Source organism: Ursus americanus, chromosome 15 (genome assembly GCF_024610735.1).
Source record: "Ursus americanus isolate L20-20 chromosome 15, mUrsAme1.1.p, whole genome shotgun sequence".
Taxonomy (NCBI): Eukaryota; Metazoa; Chordata; class Mammalia; order Carnivora; family Ursidae; genus Ursus; species Ursus americanus.
Genome location: NC_142141.1, coordinates 2,855,679 through 2,872,199, shown reverse-complemented (window position 1 = coordinate 2,872,199; position 16,521 = coordinate 2,855,679). Strand labels below are relative to the sequence as shown.

Genomic DNA, 16,521 nt, shown 5'->3' with positions numbered 1-16,521 from the left:
AGTTAAGAAATGGGCAGAAGATATCCAGATGGCTAACAGACACATGAAAAGATCCTCAACGTCATTCATCATAGGGGAAATACAAATCAAAACCACGATGTGAGGTCCTGGGGCGCCTGGGTGGCACAGCGGTTAAGCGTCTGCCTTTGGCTCAGGGCGTGATCCCGGCGTTACGGGATGGAGCCCCACGTCAGGCTCCTCCACTATGAGCCTGCTTCTTCCTCTCCCACTCCCCCTGCTTGTGTTCCCTCTCTCGCTGGCTGTCTCTATCTCTGTCAAATAAATAAATAAAATCTTAAAAAAAAAAAAAAAAACCACCACGATGTGATACCACCTCACACTTGTCAGAATGGCTAAAATGAACAACACAGGAAAGAACAGGTGTTGGCGAGGATGCAGAGAAAGGGGAACCCTCTTGCACTATTGGATGGGAATGCACACTGGTGCAGCCACTCTGGAAAACAGTACAGAGATTCCTCAAGAAGTTAAAAGTAGAACTACCCTACAGTCCAGCAATTGCAAATTAGGTATTTACCCAAAGGATACAAAAATAAAGATTCCATGGGGTACATGCACCCCAGTGTTTATAACAGCATTTTATATATATATTTTATATATATATATATATGTATATATATATATATATAATATATATGGCAGCATTATCAACAATAGCCCAAATGGCCATCGACTGATGAATGGATAAAGAAGATGTTGTTTGTGTGTGTGTACACACACACGCACACACACACACACACAGTGGAATATTGCTCAGCCAACAAAAAGAATGAAATCTTGCCATTTGCAATGATGTGGATGGAACTAGAGTGTATTATGTTAAGTGAAATAAGTCGGTCAGAGAATGACAGATACCATATGATTTAACTCATGTGGAATTTAAGAAAAAAAAAACAGATGAACGTATGGAAAGGAGGAAAAAAGAAATTATAGAGAGGGAAACAAACCATAAGAGACTCTTAATGATAGAGAACAAACTGAGGGTTGATGGAGGGAGGTGGAGGTGGGTGGGGTATGAGCTAGATGGGTTATGGGCATTAAGGACGGCATTTGTGATGAGCATTGGGTGTTGTATGTAAGTGATGAATCACTGAATTCTACTCCTGAAACTAATACTGCACTGTATGTTAACTAACTAGAATTTATATAAAAATTTGAAAAAAATGCATATGTAAAAAATATAAATGAAAAATTAAAAAAAATAAATATGGATAAAATCACACCCATGTAAGTTGCTTACATGTCATCCCTGTCCAACCCCCCACCTCCTTTCTTTTCCTTCTTTTTAAGAAGTAATCACTATTGACAACTAGGTGTTTATCAAGGAATGTGTTTTTTTGTGTGAGATAGATTTGGTGTCTGTATTCAATCAAGCTTATTACATGTATAATTAAAATCTGCTATTTCCTGGGGTGCCTGGGTGGCGCAGTTGGTTGAGCATCCAGCTCTTGGTTTTGACTCAGATTATGATCTCTGGGGTTGTGGAATCGAGCCCTGTGTCGGATTTATTTCTCACTGGTGGTGTCTTTTTTTCTAATTAACAAAAACAATACATGTCTACCCCAAGTTTAAAATACAGAGTTGATAAAGTTTAAAATGAAAGTTCTTGGGACACCTGAGTGGCTCAGTTGGTAGAGAATCAGACTGTGATTTTGGCTCAGGCCATCATCTTGGGGTTGTGGGGTCGAGCCCCACATTAAGCTCCACGCTGGGCTTGGCGCCTGCTTGAGATTCCCTCTCTCCCTCTGCTTGCCCCCAGTTGTGCGCTCACACTCTCTAAAAAAAAAATTAAAAAAAAATAGGCAATGTCCAATGAAATCTAATTTAACTATGCAATTTAAGACTATGGGCCTAGGGGCCCTGGGTGGCTCAGTTGGTTAAGCATCTGCTTACAGCTCGGGTCATGATCTCAGGGTCCTGGGGTTGAGCCGCATGTCGGGCTCCCTGCTCATCAAGGAGTCTGCTTTTCTTTCTCCTTCTGCTCCTGCCCGCTGGTGCTTTGTGTGTGTGTGTGTGTGTGTCTCTCTCTCTCAAATAAATAAAATCTTAAAAATATAGAAAATAAAATGAAAGTTCTTGGTAATCACACTTGAGATAACCATGTTTGATGTTTTTTTTTTTTTTTTTTTTTAAGATTTTATTTATTTATTTGACAGAGATAGAGACAGCCAGCGAGAGAGGGAACACAAGCAGGGGGAGTGGGAGAGGAAGAAGCAGGCTCATAGAGGAGGAGCCTGACGTGGGGCTCGAACCCGGAATGCCGGGATCACGCCCTGAGCCGAAGGCAGACGCTTAACCGCTGTGCCACCCAGGCGCCCCTATGTTTGATGTTTTAATATATGTTTCCCGTGTTAATAACAAATATATCAAAGAAATTCTAATCTTTTGTACATGCTGTGGAAAGGCAGTGCATGGTGCAGATAAAGTACATTAATTTTGTTTTATTTTTGGGGAGACACTTTCTAATTTTACATGGTTTTGACTATGTGACACAGACAAGTGGCTGTTAGAGCTTTCTTGTAATATCTCAGTATCAGAGGGTGCTTTTTGCTTTAAATTCTACTTTGTTGTGTTAATATTGTTGCCTCTGCTTTTCTTTATTGATTTTCAGTTACCTAGTATAATGTCAACCATCCTTTAATAGGAAATAACTTACTAAAATATTAAAAGCTTGTTGCAGAAATACCTGTGCACATGTGCATACCCACACAAAGAATTCCAAAAAGCATAAAGAAGAAAATGCTCTCCCTTAGTTCCACCATTTCTTAGATAGCTGGTGTTAAGTTTTAGTGTATATCCTTTTGGATTTTTTATATTTATTTATAAGACTCCATAGATTGAAGTATAATTTTCTTGTTACACAAGTGGGATTATGTCATCTTTACAGTTTTTTTCACTTTAGTCTATTTTAGTAACTCATAAAAATAATACATGAAATACATTAAAATAATCCTGGCTTTAAAAAGTTCAAAGCCTAAGACAAAATATGAAAAAAAAATCCCATTCAAATCACATTCTTATCACAATCTCTTAGTCTTAAACTCCCAATGTAGTAATATTAACATTTTTTAATTTGTTTCCAGATATTTTTATGCCTGTTTAAAAATATATGTGTATATTTTCCCCCAGGTAACCCGGAGGTTCTCAAACTTTTTCATGCCACTGTTTATACTTAAGAATTATTGAGAACCTCCATAGAGCTTCTGTTTATATTGTTTTATCAATTGATATTTATTACCATATTACAAATTAAAACTGAAAAAAAATTTTATTTCATCTTAAAATTAGTAAACTCATTACATGTTAAATTTTTGCAAATCTCTTTAATGTCTGGCTTAATAGAGGAAAAAAACTGGATTTTCATCTGCACTGCCTTTAGCCTGTTGTGATACATCATTTTAGTTGAAGTATGTGAAGAAAATCCAGTTTCACCCAATTATAGTTGGAAATGGGAGGAGTATTTCAATAGCCTTTCCAGATGACCATGGATGTTCTCTGATACTATGGTAGTTTCTTAAGGGTTAGTTGTAACATGGAATTTGAAACCATATGAAGGAACTTTTCATTCTCTTTTACTTTGAAATCTATTGATCTGTCTTGCATTTTTTTGTTTAGTTTCTTATGAATGGTCTTTTTTTTTTTTTAAAGATTTATTTATTTATTTTATGGGGCGCCTGGGTAGCGCAGTCGTTGAAGCGTCTGCCTTCGGCTCAGGGCGTGATCCCGGCATTCCGGGATCGAGTCCCACATCGGGCTCCTCCGCTGGGAGCCTGCTTCTTCCTCTCTCACTCGCCTGCTGTGTTCCCTCTCTCACTGGCTGTCTCTCTGTCACATAAATAAATAAAATCTTTAAAAAAAAAAAAAAAGATTTATTTATTTATTTTAGAGAGAGGGTGCATATGCGAGCTGGGACAAAGCAGAGGGGGAGGAACAAGCAGACTCCATCTGAGCAGGGAGCCTCTCTTGTTGGAGCTTGATTCCACAACCCTGAGATCATGACCCCAGTCAAAATCCAAGAGTTGTATGCTCAACTGACTAAGCCACCCAAGCTCCCCATGAATGGTCTTTTGAATGTAGTTTAGTAGTTTGACATACAATTTTCTGAGGGGCATCACTTTTCTTCAGTTCTTTTTTTGAGGTCTAGTCTTAATTTTTATTTATTTTACTTAAAAATGTTTTTTATTGAGGTGTAATTGACATATAATATTATATTAGTTTTAGATATACAACATAATGATTCGGCGTTTGTATATATTGTGAAATGATCACTACAATAAGTCCTGATTAGTGTCTGTCAACATACATAGTTATAGATTTTTTTTTCTTGCAATGAAAACTTTTAAGATCTGTTTTTCTTCAGTTTATTACCTCCCATCATCCTTGAAGCCCAGTGGCTACTCACCTTTTGCTTTGTGCCTTGACCTTGCCTGTGGAGAGAATGTGTGGGAATAGGTGGCTTCAGGATGCTGGATCCAGTCGTCTTTTTCTTAAATTATACTTCTAGTCCTTCTTTCCTGTGTTGAACTTCCCCCATACCTGTTTCCCAAGAATAAACTGTTCCTTAAAAGCTTTTATGAGTCAGAAGTGGAATTGGCAGCAGCAGCTATCAGATAAGCTCTCTGGTGTCTGCCACCTGCTTTAACCCCCCATTACTTCTGTAGGTATTGTTGTCTTCTGTAGAAAGCCAAACCATGAGCACCAGTTTAAAGAGGAAATCCAGGCACATCTAACAAGGTAGTGCTGGTGGTTGGCAGGAGGCTGTCAGTTCCCTGCCATGTGAAATGCTCTATGTGACTGCTTGAGTATTCTCCCAACATGGTAGTTGACTTCATGTCTAACTTGACTGTGTCTGTGTTAAAACTACTTCCGGTCTCTCCTTCACCATCCTGAGCTTCGTGCTTGCGTTGTCACTCCCCTTGTCACTCCCCTCCCCAAGGTCCCACTGAAAGGTGATTGACATTGCACTTTGTAAGGATCTTTGACCATTGCATGATTTCATAACTTCAAGCATTGGTTATTTGGGAAATAGTGTTCACTGAATTAATACAGATCTTCCAAGTGTTGCATTTTACTATATAATTTCATGTGTTAATAGCACCACCCTACTCATCAGAAAAGCTTTTAAAAGGTATTAGGAAATTCCCAAGTTTACAATGGCAAATACAAGTTTTTCAAAATTCGAATTTTTGCCTGGAAGCTCTAATTTATAATTGACAACAATTGCTGTGGGTTTTAACTAACAGCTTTATTATTGATATGTAATTCACATACCAAACAGTTCACCCATTTAAAATGTGAAATTCAGTAGTTTTTAGTATAGTCACAAAGTTGTGCAGCCATTACCACCATCAATTTTAAAACATTTTCCCAAAAATGTTTTAGAATATTGAGAACATTATCCCAAAAAGAAACCCCATACCCTTTAGCTATTACCCACCCACTTCTATCCCTCCCTGCTCCTAAGCAACTACTAATCTACTTTCTGTTTATAGATCTCCCTTTTCTGGACTTCTGTATGAATGGAATCATAGAACGTGGTCGTTTGTGACTGGCTTCTTCCACATAACAATATTTTCAAGGTTCATCCATGTTGTAGCATGTATCAGTACTGCATTCCTTTTTTTGTATTGTGAAATATACATAACGTAAAAGTTTACCATTTTAACCGTTCTTAAGTTTACAATTTTTTTTTTTAAAGATTTTATTTATCAGGGCGCCTAGATGGCTTAGTCATTAAGCTTCTGCCTTCAGCTCAGGTCATGATCCCAGGGTAATGGGATTGAGTTCCTCGGCGGGCTCCCTACTCAGTGGGAAGCCTGCTTCTCCCTCTTGCACTCCTCTGCTTGTGTTCTCTCTCTGGCTGTCTCTCTGTCAAATAGATAAATCTTTAGAATAAATAAATAAATAAATAAATAAATAAATAAATAAATAAATATTTTATTTATCTATTTGACAGAGAGGGAAAAAGCACAAGCAGGGGGAGTTGCACAGGGAGAGAGAGAAGCAGGCTTCCCACTGAGTAGGGAGCCCAGGGCCCTGGGATCATGACCTGAGCCAAAGGCAGACGCTTAACTGACTGAGCCAGCCAGGCATCCCATAAGTTTACAATTTTGTTGCATTAAGTACATTTACATTGTTGTGACAGTGGTAGCACTGTCCATTTTCAGAACTTTTTCATCATCCCAAACTGAAACTCTGTACTTACTAAACAATTATTTCCCATTATTCTCTTCCCCTGCCTTGGTAACCACAATTCCACTTTTTGTCTCTACAGAATTTGGCTATTCTAGATACCTCATATAAATGGCATCAGACAATATTTGTCCATTTGTGTCTGGCTTATTTCACTTAGCGTGTTGTTTTCAGGATTTATGTATGTCATAGAATGTGTGAAGTACTCTTCATTCCCTTGTATGAATCCCATTCCCTTTGTGAATATACCACAGTTGATAAATGCTTGGGTGTTTCTACTTTTGTCCATTATCAGTAATGTTACAGTGAACATTAGTGTGTATGTTTTTGTGGAGATGATGATTTCATTTCTCTTGGGTATACTGAGGAGTGGAATTGCTGAGTCCTATGGCAACTCTATGTTTAACCTTTTGAAGAACTGCCAGACTTTTCCAAAGAGGCTGCACTATTTTACATTCCCAACAGTAGTGTATGAGGGTTCCAGTTTGTCCACATCCTTACCAACATTTGTTAATATCTTTTATATTATAGCCTTCTTGTGGATGTGAAGTACTATCTTGCGATTTTGATTTGCATTTTTTCTGATGGCTAATTATATAGAGCATGATTTTATGTGTTTGTTGGTTATTTGTATATCATCTTTGGAGAAATGTCTATTTAAGTCCTTTGCCCATATTTAAATTGGGTTATTATCTTTTTGATGATGAGTTGTAAGGGTTTTTAATATTTTCTAGACACCACACTCTTACAGATATGTGTAAATCTTTTCTTCTATTCCGTGGGTTTTCTTTTGATTCTCTTGGTAGTGTCCCTTTGATGCACAAAAGGTTTCATTTTTGATGAAAGTCCAGTTTGTCTAATTTTTTGTTGTTGTTGCTTTTAGTGTCATATCTATGGAAGAGTTGCCTAATACAAAGTCATGAAGATTTTCATTTTTGTCTTCTTTTACGAATTTTGTAATTTCAGCTCTTACATTTAGCTCTTTGATGTATTTTGAGTTAATTTTTGTATATAATGTGATTTAGGAGTTCAAGTTCATTCCACGTCAGTATCCAGTTGTCTCAGCATCATTTGTTGGAAGACTGCTCTTTCTACATCAAATTGTGCCTTAATACTAAAAAATATGAAAACTTAGAGAACTACCTGTGAAGGAGTTTGCCATACTGCAAAGTTTAAATCAGCTGTCATGGTTAGCACACAAGTTCTTAAAAGACCACCTTCACTTCTGACAGTAACTGCAGGTTCAGGAATTTCCCAAAACCACCCTCAGGTTTGAGAATTTTCTAGGAGAATTCTCTAAAAGCTAGTATACTTGGGTTACAGTTTATTACAGGGAAAGGATATAGATGAAAATCAGCTAAAGGAAGAGTCATATAGGGCAGAATCTTGAGTTCTAAACACAAAGCTTCCATATTCCTCTTTTGTGGAAGATTTGTGACATTATGCATGAAGTATTGCCAACCAGGGAAGCTCATCTCTGCTTCAGGGTACAGAGTTTTCATTGAGTCTTCATTACATGGTCATGATTGAATTAATTGGTTGCCTGCTATTGAGCTCAGTCTCCAGGTCAGCTGATACTCATTATACAAAGTCCCCACCCTAAACCGTATGGTTGGTCTTTCTGGGATGGCCATTCTCATCCTAAAATCTGGTAACAAAGACACTCCTATCAGTTACAGATTATCTCGGAGAATCAAAAGCCAAAAACCAGATCTCTCTTTGGGTAGGGCCAAATTTTTTACTACACTGACAAATATCCATTTTCTGGGGTAGAGTTAAGAGTAAGGTTCTTGGGGATGCCCTTGGTGGCTCAGTCGGCTAAGCATCCAACTCTTGGTTTTGGCTCAGGTCATGATCTTGGGGTTATGAGATTGTGCGGGGCTCCCCACTCAGTGGAGAGTCTGCTTAAGATTCTCTCCTTCTATCCCTCCCCTCATTCGTGTGCACTTGCTCTTTCTCAAATAAATAATCTTTATTAAAAAAAGAAAATAAGGGTTTTTGTTGAATAATCTATCAGGAATTATACTGGGATCTTTACATATGGACATCTCATTAAATTTTCAAATTAACTCCGAGAATACTATTCCTTCATTTTGCACATGAGGAAACTGAGGCTCATAAGCCAAGCAACTATTCTGAGTGGTAGAGCTAAGATTCAGACCTAAGTTTCTCTGTTTCAAAGCCAAGCCCTCCATCAAACACTCCTTGTCATGACTGCTGCATTGCACAGCTCTGGGAGCACTTTCTACATTGTATTCTCTGTGGATGGCTTTCCTTCCTACAGTGAAGTACCTTGGATCCCAGCCACCCTTAATAACACATAGCATGTGAATAACAGCAGTTGTGTTTGATGCATAAATGGAGCTTCCAGGCAAGTTTCTTGGACTCTTGTGAATTCTGGAGCCATCACCACACATTGCCTCCCAGCATAGCCAGTTAAAGGTCTATAAAGATATACTCATCAGGTGATCCTTTTTGAAACACTAACCAATGGTTGCCTCATCTTTTCTTTTGGGTTGATTTGAGTATCACTGAAACTCTTACTGCTCTTTTTTTCCTTCTTAGGCTGCTGTACAGGACCGATTAAATGAGCAAGAAGGTGTACCAAGTGTTTTCAACCCACCTCCATCCCGACCCCTGCAAGTTAATACAGCTGACCACAGGATCTACAGTTATGTTGTCTCAAGACCGCAACCAAGGGCAAGTTATTTTGTAGCTGGAATTTCTCCCTTATTTATTTTACAAGTCCATTCACTAGGTTGTATTGATTTTTGTATGACAGGAGTAAAGGAAATATTCAGAATGTGAACCTGTTAGCTAGATCTGACTCCTTGATAGATTTATTAGGTTTATCATTTTCCCTTGATTCCTCAGTGAATTGATAACAGTAACTATCTTTTTTTTTTTTGCTGGTTATTTGAAGAGTTGTATGTACCTTGTTTTTGAGTACACAGTTTTATTTACATGTCTAGAAATGTTTGCTGCATGTTCAGTAGATCTTTCACTTTTTTTTTTCAAGTTTTTATTTTTTTAAGTGGTCTCTGCACCCAGCACGGAGCTCAAACTCTACCGTGACATCAAGAGTTACATGTTCTAACCTGAGCCGGGCAGCCCTAGGTCTTTCACTTTCACTTTTAAGTTAGAATGTTTACTTGGTTCTTTGTTGCTTCGTTTTATTTAATTTTAAGCTACTTCTGGGGAAGTTACTTGGAATCTTTATGGAGACCTTGGCCGTATCTTTGATATTCGTCTTGAACAAGGGCTAGTATCAGGGAGGGGATGGTGGTTCCTTTAAATTCAACAGACATTTAAGAGTGCTCCATTGTACCTGGTATTTTGGTGTTGGTGATCCAGATATGAATAAAGAGCCAGCCCTCCCCCTTCACATTGCTCTTATAGTCTGATTACGAAAGTCAGATACGTATACTAATAATGAACTCCAGAGGAGGTTTTTTGTTTTTTTTTTTAAGATTTTTATTTATTTATTTGACATAGAGAGAGAGAGAGAACACAAGCAGGGATTGCTGCAGTCAGAAGGAGAGGGAGAAGCAAGCTTTTTCCTGAGCAAGGAACCCGACATGGGGCTCGATCCCAGGACCCCAGGATGACCTGAGCCGGAGGCAGATGCTTAACCAACTGAACCACCCAGGCGCCCCTCCAGAGGATTTTTTGGAGTTTCTCTTTCTTATTCTTGGAGTTACACTCAACCTCTTATACTTGGACTTAGAATTCCAAGAAAGCACTCTCTTTAACCTTGCAGCAGTTAGAATTTACTCCATTATCATACTTTTTTTTGTGGAGTACTTGAGAATGTTTTAAAGATGGTGTTTCTAACTAGTTGTTTTGAGGTATTCTGAAGTAGAAGAAAACAGATTCCTAGAGCAATTATATGACTCCAGAAATTCTATATATGCCTAATATTTCCTCAGTTTGTTTTGGGCTTGACTCTGTCTGGGACCCTAATGTCAGACATGGGGCTTCAGAGCCCCCTGGCCGTAGACACAGGGAAGGTCTCAGGTTAACACAATATGACATAGAAGAAATGCTTTGTAAACTATAGAGCCCCTTATATATTCTAGTTAATAACAGCAGCAATAATCAGCATTGCTAAAATAATAATTAGTATTATTACTAAGATTGACAGCTATATGGAGATTTATAATTGTGGTTAATGTAATTATTTATCATTTATATACAAATGTCCCAAGGTAGTAATGGTGGTTATCTTTCTTATTACTTCTGTATACCATATTTTAATGTGTAAATCTGGAAAGGAAAGAATGAATATTTATGATTTAGGGAGGCATACTTGTAATTAAATTTGACAACTAGCATAAGTAGCCGCAGAAAGTGTTGAAGCAGATTTAATACAAAAATTATGTGGTAAGAGAAAAATATAATGGTATTAGATGAAATGAGATAAATGCAGTTGGTCTTTAAGTAGGATGATGTAGCCAGGAAGAGGGAATCCTATTGTACAGGGAGGGAGGAATCATGTGAAAGAACAAAAAAGGAGTGAAAATCTGAACTAGTCATTTTGCAGGGTGTTAGGGATTGAGAGAATGGTGTCTAACTTTGTTTTTGGAATTTCAGGGGCTGCTTGGATGGGGTTATTACTTGATAATGCTTCCATTCCGGTTTACCTATTACACAATACTTGATATATTTAGGTATGTACATTTGTATTTATGCGTCAGTACCAATAATGCGGACTTTGGAGCTGAAACATAGACCAGAATAATAAGGTTTATGCTCTGTCAGTTTTGACTTGCCAATTTGTCATCACATTGAATACTCTTCCTGAACAATCTTTTAATATAGTATGACAGTATTTAAAATTGATCAAACATAGCAGATGATGTGAAATGGAACTGTTTTAAATTAACCCTGTAAAGTAGTCTTGCCTTTGTTCTCAGAGTCATTCTACCTACATTTATCATTATCCTCCGTCCTCCCACCATGTTTGTCACCTCTACATTCCCTAATTAATCTTCACACCCTTTTCTTTCTAACCACCATTATCTAGTACACTCCTTACAACTTTTACCCTAAACCATCTAACTTCATCTGACTACTCATAATCCCTACAAACTTTCTTGCTCTGAGATTACCCATTTTTCTCCCCTCCCACAACAGTTTACCTCTCAGACACTCCTATACATTCTCCTCTGTCCTGGCAACCCATAGGTTGCTGACACTGGCACCCTTCCATACGTATACCCCCTTGATTCACACTTTCACTTTTCTTCTCGCTTCTTTCATGTACCATTCAGAGAGCTCAGCACTGGAAGAGAAAGAGGGGCCAGGGCTAGAAAATGTCAAAGGGGACCAAATTTCTGGCATATCAGTTTTGGGGCATCTGGTTTAGAGCTTGAGTAGTAAATGAACCCATATCTAGGCTTTAGAGAGAACTAAAATGTTTTATGGGCATCCAGGCCAACAGATGGAGCTAAAATATGTGGTCTGGGCCTTGCATACAGGGCAACCTATATTTCCCCCCGTATATGGAGAAGCTTTACCTTGCTCTAGAGACTAGCAAAGGCTGTGGAGGTGAGGACCCGGCAGATGTAAAAGTGCAAGGGTCAGGTAATACCTTTTACCGTGACTCCTTGGTGTTTTAGGAGTCTGCCTGCTTAATGACTTCCATGCTTTAGCAAAGTTCTTATTGGTCACCAGTTAATCAATTGGTGCTTTTTCCATCCTATTTTATTTAAAAATGAGCACATATAAACCATTAAAATCATAACAAAGACTGGATTGAGATCTTTTTTTTTTTAAGCTGATTGTCCTGAATTAATTAGGCCATGGGAATATATTGTAATTAGAAAGAAAGAAGTTACAGCCTTTATCCATTTGCTCATCAAAACTTAAAAACTTAAAAGACTAATAAGATAGTCTTAAATACTTAATTTCAGAGAAAGTTATCAAAATATCAATCTTCTAAAAGATTTCTAACCATTCCCCCACATATACAACTTCTTACATTTGTTTTTAATTTCCTCTGGAATGTTTGTGTCAGTGAATTTGATTGGATTATTCAGGAGAATTTCTCAGTGAAATTGTATACACATGGGGAATTTGAGAGGCTAAGGAATTGGCTCAGTATTTGGTAAGGAAAGTGTCATAGTTTAGTTACCTTTTCTGTGCTGAAAATGCCTCAAGTATGTGAATATTGTTTGCTTTCCTTGGAAAAAAGTATGCATGGCATGTGTGACTAATTTTAATGCAACTGTATCATCCAAACAACTTGTTTAATGTTACGTAGCACATTGACTTATCAAAACTCTGTCCATTGCCTTCTTGGAAACCCAAAGGGTAAATACGTGGTGCTATACAAATATGATAAGATAGGCTTTTTAGAAACAGATGTGTGGTATCATCCTTAACTTGACAGTAGCTGCCAGGTCTCCAGATTTACCAGTGTACTCTAGATCGGTTTTACAACTTCCTTCATGGATGCTATTAACCATAAATCATTAAGCAGAATTTTACTTGCCCCCTTGAAAAGTAAATCATGACAGCAGGTTTGGGTTTGAAGCCTGTCCATGATTTGAATACCTTGGGAGTATGCACTAAAAATTCAAAATCCCAGGACAACAGAAAGGAGAGGGAGAGGCAAGTAGGACAACCAGAAAGAGACAGAGCTCTGTTCTAGAATAATACTATTCAATAGAACTTTCTGTGATAATGGAAACATTCTGTATCTTCACTGTCCAGTGTGGAAGCCACTAACCACATGTGACTATTGAGTACTTAATGTGGCAAAAGAGACTAAGGAACTGAATTTTATTTTGTATTTTATTTAGTTAATTTAAATTTAGATAGCCACATGTGTCTAGTGGCTGCCTTATTAGACAGTGCCCTTCTAGAGAGTCTGGGGGCACAGCCTGACCTATGATCTTTTTGGACTGTGTCTTCCTTTCCCAGTTTTTCTAGTCCTGAATTTTTCTGCAAAAAGCACTCATGATTTGTTTAGGCCAGTGTTGGAACTTATAATCCTAGTAGTTTACATTTGTCTTGAACAGGCAATGGAAAAACACTTGCTGCTTTGCAGCTTTTGAGCCAGACTCTACTCTCAGGTTTGATAGTCCATTCACAGACCGTTCACCTCCTTTTGCTGCCATGCCTGTGGCTCTGTTGTAGGAATCTTTACAAACTGGCCCACTCCATTTGCACTACAGTAAGCCGATTCATGTGATATTTATTCCTTCCTCCCCAGGTTTGCTCTTCGTTTTATACGGCCTGACCCTCGCAGCCGGGTCACTGACCCCGTTGGGGACATTGTTTCATTTATGCACTCTTTTGAAGAGAAATATGGGAGGGCACACCCTGTCTTCTACCAGGGAACGTACAGCCAGGTCAGTGCCACAAACCATATAGATGCCAATTTATTGATATGGTTCTATCCACAAAGGGAAGCATAGCCCAGCACTGATCATGTCATTCTTTTACTCAAGAACCTTAAATACCTCTTCACTGCTTACAGAAAAAGAAAGCCAGCCCTACTTGATCTAACCCAACCTCCTTTTGAGATTTTTTTCCTGTATAACTTGTTTCTCCATACCCTAGGTTCCAGCTAAACCATTGCCTGAACATACTCTGTACTTTTTTACCTCTGTGCCTTTGCTTTTGCTTTTCCCTCCACCTGGAATGCCTTCCTCGCATTTTTGCTAAATGGAAACTTGCACATCCTTCAGCTAGGTCATATCACTCCCTTCCGTTACCCTTTTTGATTGATGTGTCCTACCTGGCCTACCTTGCAGTCTAAAATAGTAGTCTTTTCTTTTGTGCTTTCATAGCTTTTTTTGAAAACTTAAAGCAGTTTCACATTCATCCTTATATTATGATTGATTATGTTCGTGTTTTATCTCCTATTATCAGACAATAATCCCCTTGAAGGCAAAGCCCAAGTCGTCTTTGATCCCTCACAGAATTGAGTAAGGGCATAGACCATAGACTCAAGGCAGCACATCTCATTCAACCCAAGCCACACAGGCTTTTGAACCGTTACCTCTCAGGGGTGAAAATTAAGAGTTCGTGGGTGTTAGGCATATCTCTAGTTTGCCAGAGAAAAATGTAGAAAAAAACATTGTGAACATAGTCCAAAGGATGGTTCTGTTTCAGCCTTCCAGTATTCCTGAATCTGTCTGGTAAAAAAGAAAAATGCTTATTCTTGCTTCCTGCTTTGGTTCTCCTATATCGCCTTTTTCTCATAGTTGGTCTCCTCAGTGGCCCTGCTGCCACCCTACTCAACAAGCATTAAGCACCCACTATATATGCCAGATGGTGTGCTCAATGCTAGAGATACAGATGTGAATGAGATGGGTACCTCTCATGTACCCTCATTGCTGTGATCCTGAGGTTAGACTGCCATTGGTCATTCAGGAAATCTTAATTGAGTTGTAATGTGCTCAGGATTATGCAAAAGCATACGTAGGAATCTTGGGCACTGGCCTTGTCTTTGAAGATCGTTTAAACCCTGTGCTCTTTAGAATGCATTTGGGTCCCGCAGTCTCTCGTCCCTGCTTGGTGTGTGGCCTGGGATCAGGCTCATCTTTGCAGTATTTTTTATGGACAAAGATGTTGTAGCTGTAAAGTGGCAAAATTCTCACCTCCCCTTTCACATGGTCAGATTCTCCTATTTTTATCTTCCTTTAGACTGTGGAAACAACTGACTTTTCTGTGATTTGTTGGGGACCTTTCTTTGTCAGCCTGTCTACTGTCATGTGCCTAATACAGTTTAAATCCTAACAACGCTAAAACCTTTTCATTAAAGCTTGTTAGCGTGGACTTTTTGTAGGGAGAAAAATGCCAGGGGTGTCAAGGTAGGAGCCCAGAATCTGATTTCTTGTTCACCTTTTTTTCCTCGTTTCTCCTTTTGTTCTTTTAGCCTAATTAAAAGCTGAAGGCACAGTCATCATCATAATCAGTGGTCTTCTGTTTCTCACAGGCACTTAATGACGCCAAGCGAGAGCTTCGCTTCCTTCTGGTTTATCTTCATGGAGACGATCACCAGGACTCTGATGAGTTCTGTCGGTAAGTGGGTTGATCGTTTGTTTATTTGTGTAATTTTTTTTAATCTGCTGATATTTTGTAGTAGGCAAGTTCTTCTCATGTCCTTTTCATCCCTCTCCATAGCAACACGCTCTGTGCACCTGAAGTTATTTCCCTAATAAACACTAGGATGCTTTTCTGGGCATGTTCCACAAATAAACCTGAGGGATACAGGGGTAAGTTGTATTTCTTTTTCCTCATTGAGATTGGTGAGATATCTTTGGAATAATATGGGAAAACATGCCATTTATTGTGTGATTATTCCGTGTTAGACATAGTGCTAGTTATTATTTATACATTATCTTATTTAATCCTCTCAGTAGTCCTGAGATGGGGGTTGTATTATCTCCATTTCATGGTTTAAGGGACGATGCTCAGAGAGTTTAAGAGACTGGCCCCAAATCGTACAGTTAGCAAGCTCAGGTCTGTTAGACTCTAGCCCATTCTTTACAGGTAACCATTGGCAGGGCCTGTTTTATTTTTAAAACACCCAGTCCTGCCCAGGAACTTGCTTTTAATATAAAGGGCTTTTTACTGAGGAGTTTACTCTTATCATCAGCAATTTTAACAGAGCTTCTTGCACAGTGAGTTAGTTGTTTGAGTACCTTGAGTGCTGATAGGGATTCAGAAAGTTCAGATCTTTGCTGACAATAACTCTTCACTGGAGATAAGTATTTTTAGAAGTCAGTATAACATATAAAGGTATCCAGTAAAGAAAAATGTAGTTACTTTGCGGCTACTTCTGTTCGGCAGCTTGCGTCTATACTAGCATACTAGGCACTGTGCTAGATCTTAGAATCAGGATGTTTTGCCTACATCTTAAAATCTGAATCTTTAATCCTAATTGTTTTTTAAGCATATGATAAGCTTGGACAGCATGCGTTTTGCTGTTGTAATATGGCTTTGGGGATGGAGGGTAGTGGATAGAGACTAAGGATATTTTTTATAGAAGCTTATAAAATCTCTTTTTTCAAACCATGAGGAAAACATAAGTGAAACTCCGTTATGGTAAAACCTTGGCTATTTGGAAAACCAACTTTCTAAAACTCCTTTAGAACAGAAAAACTAGCTCTTTTGTGTGAGTGTGAGGTGGGGGAGACATAGGAAAGGGGGTAAGGAAGGGATTGAATAAGAGGAAGAAAAGGCAGAAGGCAGTTGTGGAGCTCATCACCAGTGATATAAGGCTGAGACTTGGAGCCTTATTTCCTTTAGGCTTGATACCCGACATAGGGAAAAATCATGCTCAGCAGTAGTCAG

The 16,521-nt window shown here is 38.5% G+C and overlaps 1 protein-coding gene across 2 annotated transcripts in view; it reads left to right on the top strand.

Annotated features, from left to right (window-relative positions):
- FAF2 (Fas associated factor family member 2) overlaps positions 1-16,521 on the top strand; it is a 66,868-nt gene that overhangs the window by 40,039 nt on the left and 10,308 nt on the right. For both annotated transcript variants that reach the window (XM_045801276.2, XM_045801322.2), the window contains 5 exons: positions 8,776-8,910; positions 10,804-10,880; positions 13,430-13,568; positions 15,161-15,246; positions 15,349-15,440. In XM_045801276.2, coding sequence (XP_045657232.1) covers positions 8,776-8,910; positions 10,804-10,880; positions 13,430-13,568; positions 15,161-15,246; positions 15,349-15,440 — 529 coding nt within the window. The remainder of the gene's footprint in view (positions 1-8,775; positions 8,911-10,803; positions 10,881-13,429; positions 13,569-15,160; positions 15,247-15,348; positions 15,441-16,521) is intronic.